Source organism: Gossypium hirsutum, chromosome D07 (assembly GCF_007990345.1).
Source record: "Gossypium hirsutum isolate 1008001.06 chromosome D07, Gossypium_hirsutum_v2.1, whole genome shotgun sequence".
In the NCBI taxonomy this organism is placed as follows: domain Eukaryota; kingdom Viridiplantae; phylum Streptophyta; class Magnoliopsida; order Malvales; family Malvaceae; genus Gossypium; species Gossypium hirsutum.
In genome coordinates, this window is record NC_053443.1 from 34,004,311 (window position 1) to 34,011,382 (window position 7,072).

The following is a 7,072-nucleotide window of genomic DNA, read 5'->3' on the forward strand; positions in this document are numbered from 1 at the left end:
ATTTTTATATAATATATTTAAACAAAATAACTTAAGCCACTATTTTAAAAAAACTCACTTAAATATCATTTTATATATTCTTTATATAAAAACTAATTATATATATATAAGTACGAGTGTGAAGGAACTCTTCAACAGACTAATATAACATTTATTGTCCATTATATTAATAAATTTATCATTTTAAATATATTTTTGTTTATTTGCAAAATTATCACATTTATAAATAAAAATTTTAATTTTAATAAATATTTGGTTATAAGAAAATATAAAATATTTATAAATAACTTATTATTTTGAATAATGTTCCTTTGTCTTAATTACATAAAATTGTATATTCATGATAAAATGCTGTAATTATGATATAAAATTTTTTATTATCAAGAAATAGATAAATAAATTTTATGTTCAACAAATTGAGTAGTTAAAAATATATTATTTGAAAAATTAATAAACAATTAAATGCATTGAAAACAGTTGATATAAAAGTTAATAACGTGTCTTGTTATGCTTATGGAAGTATCCGGCCATCATTATTTTATGAAACAAGTAGTATTATTAGGAGTCGATACGGGGAATTGGATATTGTAGAAGACAACATTAACATTTCCCATTTGCCTACTCAAACTAGGATGGTTTCCTGATTATTCCTACACTGTTTCAGACCAGAAAAGGTAATTATACAGTCAAATCCAGAGAAAACTTGGAAGAGGCAAAATATAGAACAAAACAGTCCCAGTAAGAAATGAAAAGGCCTCCTCCACAATCATTTCAGTATAAATAAGAATCTTAGCCCTATGTCGACTGCTTTCAAGGTTTAACCCTTTGCCCTCATGGAACTATGTCTTTAAGCTTAAACAGCCTGCGCAACAGGTTCGGCTGAACTCGACGCTTCTTGGCTGAAAATAAGGACGCCAAAAGAACCCCGATTTAGCAGAAAGGAATTATCTTAGTGAGGGCAGCCACCCACACGAGCAAAAAAAGTAAAAATGTAGGGATTGCTTTACCTTTGAATTCCTTCTCCAACTTCCATTCTGAAAAAGTTGCCAATCTTCACTGGTGAGCCAACTTCCTTTGATACATTATCCAAAATTGTCTGGCACAAGGTATAAGTTTTAATCCACTATTTTACTTTTAAAAACCATATGCACATGCGCAATCACACGTATTACTAGTCAACAAGTGTTTTAATGCACTCAAATCTTTACATCGTGTATAGACAGAACGTTCCCCATAGGTTGATACAAGTGGAACCACATTGAAGTGAGTGCACCAACAACTACTGGGTACAAAGCTTCAAGGCGAGACTAACTTTGAAAGTCTCAACCTTTTGATACCCTCTTTTTAGCCCCTTTGAATTCCCAATCCCATGAGCAAATAAGAAGAGCTATGAGTTTCATATTAGTTAAAAGCAAGTTTAAGTTTGAAATACAACAGAGAGGATACCTTGATACTTAAAGAATCATTTAAGAAATACTTTTGCTCCATAAAAACAACCTCCTCAAAGTATTTACGCAGACGACCATCAACCATTTTCTCTATGGCCATCGGAGACTTTCCAGTACTTATGGCCTGACATAAAAATAAATCAGAATCCATAGAAATGAAGTTTAAGACCAGGATAGTCACATTACATTGTATATGATGCATCAAAATAAAACTAATTCCAAATATTATGCAAGAGATTACATGTTGACATGTATTTTGCAGATATATCCAAGAAGGTTTTGCATTTTCTAAGGCTTTATATCTGTAAGTTGCTATTAACTACAAAGGACAGCTATCACGCTAGTAAATGGGAATCGGATATTATTTTACATATGCAAACATTTCTGTCGTACAAAATCTTCTCCACAGACCCAATAAAATCTTCTCTTCCATTATGAATGGAACAAAAGCATAGAAATCATGGTTATTAAAGCCTGCCCCCATTATTGTTAGATGTCCATTCATTATTATTAGATTAGTTTATTATTATTATTTTATTAGGAGAGGTATTAGGAGATTTCATTTATGAGTATTTTATATCTTTAGGAGATCTTTAATTAAAAGTATCTTTATGGTATTAGGGTTTAAAAGTCTTTCTTTCTTTAGAGTCTTTGTTTTAATTTCCTTAGCTTATAAGTTTTTTATTCAAATAAGTAAACCTATGTAACCTCTATTTAAAAGACTAATTGAGAGAAATAAAATTAAGTAAAAATTTATTCCAATATACCGAGGTTTAAGACTCGAGCTTAAAGAGTCTATGGTTTGGAATTCCCTTTGACGAGTTCCACATGTTCGTCATAGGTTATTCATGAGGAAGAAGTAAAAATAAGGGAAAGAGCCTGGCTAAGACAGTTTGCCTATGAATGTCTGCTCAATAGGTGAAACCTTTCAATAAATGAATATATATACCATAAAGAGTTACCATCTAAAAGGCTTAATTATATATGAAATGTCCACTTTGAACTTGTAACTAATAAACCACACATGACAAGACCTAGTCTAAAGGGTCTTACCCAATAATACACATGGGTTGAATTCCCACCAAAGCACTTATGTGACTTCACTTGACGCAATTTAGCAAAGGAGTCTACTGGTTTGCAATAGATCTTTATCAAAAACTTTGACCAGGTATAGACCCCTTCCAGATAGGGACTTCAGAACAGCAGTCCACCACTATGGCTAGTCCAGGTTTAAGAACCATACCAACAAGACTCCCTGGTCACCTCCTTTGCTAGTGTCAAAGGTTGTTCCCATAGATGAAAATTAAAGTTTTGGCATAATTCAAATTTGCAAACAATAGAGGCAACTGAGAATGGAATTACAGGTACCTGAGACTTCAGAATCTCGCGTTCATTGTTAAGCACATCAGAGGTCACAAGTTCCTTTGTCAAGAACAATGGCTTCGCTGCCACAATATGCATTGCTAGCTCTGAGCCAACCTTTTGGAGGGCATCCAATTGAGAAATCTCATTCTCAACTTCAAGAGATAAAATTCCAGCAATTCGACCCAAACCTACATCCACATTAAAAATTATTATATCTTTTGTTGTGCCAAATTCTATTTGCCTTGCAAGGAATTAACATTACAACTAAGATAACACGTTGAAAAATGGGGGAGAAATGCACTCTATGTCTGTGCGGGCAGGGGCAAGCATGCTGGCTAACAAACAACACAATAACACCACGAAACAAACCTGGTTGAGGACATCTATGGAGGTAAGCAGAAACAACTCCATGCGAAGATGTTGACATCACAACACCCCTCCTGAGTTTTATATTCTCTCCCATCATTGCAGCCACTTCTGTAACTGCATTTTGAATGGTTGTCTCCCCACTAATTTTTGGATGGTCAAGATTTAATTTTAAGTCCTGGTAGCAATTGAATAATCAAGGAGCTTCAAGACATGGCAATTCCCGTTATAGTTGCAAAAAAGTGGGAGAGGGGAACAGGTATTTGATACATACTCAGAATAAAATGCCAACATAAGTACCTTATGCTAACCTACCAAACCTTTTATTCACTGGTTTGATGGGGAAACCAATTAGTGTTTCATGACATCTGTAAACAAGAATGAGTTCATAATAAATGTTTTAAAGCACATATGATTACCTTTTACAACCATAACAAGAGAATTCACTCAGAAACGAAAACCAAAGTTGGTTCTTTGAATTTTGAAGAGATTAGACAAAAATGCATCGCTACTTAATACAGTCCATTTTTCCATACCCCATAAAGAACTTCAGAATTGTATCCCTAGATGAGGTCCTATAAAACTGATTCTTATAGATCACAAAGATTGAAGATAGAGTGAAACCGTAAAAGAATCTTCCAACCTATAAATATGTACTAAGACATTGTTTTACATGGAAAAGGGTAAAAGCAAACAACATATCTCATGCCAATACAAAAAGAAATAATAACAAGCTTTTGAATATAAATTTCTCACCTCTAAACACTCAGGCCCAAATGAGAAAACCCCAGGAATCTGTTGGGAAGAGTTTTGGACAAACAAAGCTTTCTTTGCCAATGCCAAAGCCTGTATGAAACACAATATTAGAAATTTACAAGCAACGATGCAGTACCAATAAAAGTAACAACAGTAGCATACAAGAAAGGGAAACAGAGCAAAACTTTCAAGAATAGGCTTCAAATGGGAATTTTTGCGCTAACAAGAAAATCATTAACCCCTTTAACTCCCACTAACCAAGTACTCAAAAATTTCATTCCTTGCAACGAAATCCGTCTCGCAATTAAGTTCAATTACAGCAGCCTTGCCCTCAAGTTGAGCCAGAGCAAGCAGACCCTCAGTAGCAGTCCTTGACGACTTTTTCATGGCCAAAACCTTTCCTCTTTTCCTCAATTCTTTCTGTGCAGCCTCTGCATTCAATTCAAAATCATAATCCAAAATGATTTGATATAAACCAATTCTAAAAGGGAAAAAATAACATCAGAGAAAACCAAAAAAAATCAGGCTATTTTCTATTGAATACCAATATCCCAATTGCAATCAACAAGAGAAGCCTTGACATCCTTTATGGGAGCACTCGTTCTTTCCCTGAGTTGCTTGATAAGGCTCATTTGCTCAGCAGAAGAAGCTGCCTGAGAATTGAATCTTCTCGAAACCCAATACAAATAAGCAGTTTTTGAGGCTTTGGTATCTGTAGATTGAGCAAAGGAGGTTCCTTTGGTTGCCCAAGTAGAGTACCCATGTCTGCTACAAGTACTCAGCCTGGTGTTGTACAATAAGATCCCAAGCGGTTGCTTTGCATTTCTGAAGAAAGCCATTTTCTATGTCTAATATTTTTGCTGCAAATAACGACAGTTACAAAAGAAATCCATAAAAAAAAAGAAAAAAAAGAAAAGACGTAAACAGAAAAACCAAGAGTTCCTGTTTGAAGCAGGGTTTAAAGGTTTTAAGAGGATCAAAAAGTATTGGTAAAAGGATTCAACTTTGTACATGTATATCTTTAAAAACAGAAAAGAGAGGCTACCTTTGAATGAAACGAGTGGATTTGCAAAGATAGAGAAATGGAACACTGAAAATTGATGAAACTCTCTAAAGTCTAAACGAGTACGAAGTATAAACCTGAGTTTCAGCTTTAGATGGTTTGGAATGTGGAAGCTGGAACTGGGTGGAGAAGACTGGATCGAATGGGCTTAAAACCCAACTCAATTGTCCGAGGCGAACCCTAATTTGATGCAGACACTATGTTTCATTTGTTTCCAAAAATTTGATCAGCTAAAGCCATGGAATTCAAATCAAGCAAAAGTAATATATGCTCATTATTATTATAGGTTGTTTATGATATCCATGTTTAGAATTATTTATAGTCTTTTCTTAATCTTAGATAAGAGGATAATATGTTTTAATGCACTCAAATTTACATTTTTCTACATTATCGATATCAAATAAAATTAAATCAGCTTAAATAATTTTAGATAATATTGAAATTTTGGAATCTTCCTGTAATCTTGCTCAAACTATGTACTATGTGAAAATTATTTAATTTGGTGGAGTTTAGTTTTGTATTTTTTGAAATAATTAATTTTAATATTTATATTTTTAAAATTTAAATTTTTAATCTTGATTCAAATAGAAATAATTAAATTTATTTGATGAAATTTAATATTGTTCTCCTAAATTGGTGACTTCATTTTTGTTATGTAATTTGATTACTTTTAGACTTATTCGAGTTTTAATTATAACTCAAGTAATAATTATTAAATTTATTAATTAAAATAAAGTAAATTTTTCTTTGAGGATTATGTGGAAATAATAATATGACATTGATAGGATCTATGTAAAATCAATAAGTGATTGTTTTACATAGTGGTCCAATAACTAAAAATAAGGCGCATCAAATTAAATTGAAGCTTAATCTTTTTGTCCAATACTTTATTTCTAGTCATATTAAATTGAGGTCAGAGGAAGTTTATTAGACGAAATTGTTCATTTTTGTAAACTTTTTATTTTAGGGAAGTACCACTTTTTTACAAAATTTTTATTTTTGGAATTTATTATTATTTTAGTATTTTTTTCTCCAAAAACTTATATTTTTTCTTATTCATTTTTAAAAACTTTTACCTTTTTTACAATAATTTTAAACTAGTGGCAAACTTTAATAATATTTATCTACACCTTATGACAAGTTTGGTGTCACTATAAAGAACACATAAGATTTTTCAGACAGCATAAAACAACAATTAAAAAGGGAATTTATAATTTTCTTTCAATTTTTATATCGGTAACTTTTTAGGACAACTTTTCCTTTTTCTCAATTCAATACCACTTTACCAAATTGGCAAATTGGGGAACTCAGGTGGGCTTGGATTAAGTTTTTTCTGGATTTAGATTTTTTTAGATTAAAACTTTTTGAGTGCTAAATTTTTTTCGGACTCGAATTTGGATTAAATCGAGTAGGCTTGACGGACTTAAATAATTTTAAATTTTCTAAGTTATAAATATTTTAATTTCTAATTTCTAATTTATTTTACTTTTATACGATGACAACACAATTCAGATTTGTCTTATAAAAAACATAAATTAAATATTCAATAGAGTTGTTTTATATAAAAATAATTAAGTTGCTAATTGTATGTAAAATTTATTATGTAATATGTATATTGATTGACGAAAATATCTTTTATTGTTTATTATGATATTATATTGATAACTGAATAACTTTTATCATTATTATTAAATTTATAAACCTAATACTCATATTCCAAAATACTTATTCTAAAACTCAAATATGTTATACCAATCCCAAACCCAAACCCAACACTCCAATACAATTTGTAAAAGTTAAAATCCAATTCAAAATATAATTTAATAAAAAACAATATTTTATTAAGATGTTAAATTTGAATAATATATTATGTATTAGTAATTATAGACTTGTATTGTAATATACTAAATTATCGATGCTACATATTTATTATAATATTGTTATGGTGTTCTCCATTACCTACCCGCTACCTGGTTACCTGACTTAGACAAACCCGATCCCTTTTACTCCAATAATGATAGCATGCATAGTTTGCTTACATGGGTTTGCATGTGGTGGGTTCGCATCCTTACAT

At 31.3% G+C, this 7,072-nt stretch overlaps 1 protein-coding gene across 2 annotated transcripts; it reads right to left on the reverse strand.

Moving 5' to 3' along the window:
* Nucleotides 1-585: 585 nt before the first annotated feature.
* LOC107954729 (elongation factor Ts, mitochondrial) lies at nt 586-5,282 on the reverse strand. Of its 2 annotated transcripts, none has more exons than XM_016890380.2 (9): nt 5,076-5,282; nt 4,480-4,795; nt 4,194-4,366; nt 3,936-4,025; nt 3,183-3,357; nt 2,817-3,001; nt 1,447-1,572; nt 1,008-1,096; nt 586-899 (listed from the first exon to the last, which is right to left on the reverse strand). In XM_016890380.2, the coding sequence occupies exons 2-9, from the start codon at nt 4,772-4,774 to the stop codon at nt 854-856; spliced, it is 1,179 nt and encodes a 392-aa protein (XP_016745869.1). In that variant the 5' UTR covers nt 4,775-4,795; nt 5,076-5,282; the 3' UTR covers nt 586-853. The 2 variants fall into 2 exon arrangements, with proteins under 2 accessions (XP_016745869.1, XP_016745867.1); XM_016890378.2 differs by having other exon boundaries at nt 4,981-5,232.
* Nucleotides 5,283-7,072: the final 1,790 nt, after the last annotated feature.

Excerpts from the sequence above, each read along its gene's own strand:
- LOC107954729 (XM_016890380.2), bottom strand. The coding sequence starts at position 4,774 with ATGGCTTTCTTCAGAAATGCAAAGCAACCGCTTGGGATCTTATTGTAC. Across the intron at positions 4,367-4,479 it reads TGATTGCAATTGGGATATTG|AGGCTGCACAGAAAGAATTG; the intron begins GTATTCAATAGA and ends AATTGAATGCAG. Across the intron at positions 3,358-3,935 it reads TTGGGCCTGAGTGTTTAGAG|GACTTAAAATTAAATCTTGA; the intron begins GTGAGAAATTTA and ends AATTGCTACCAG.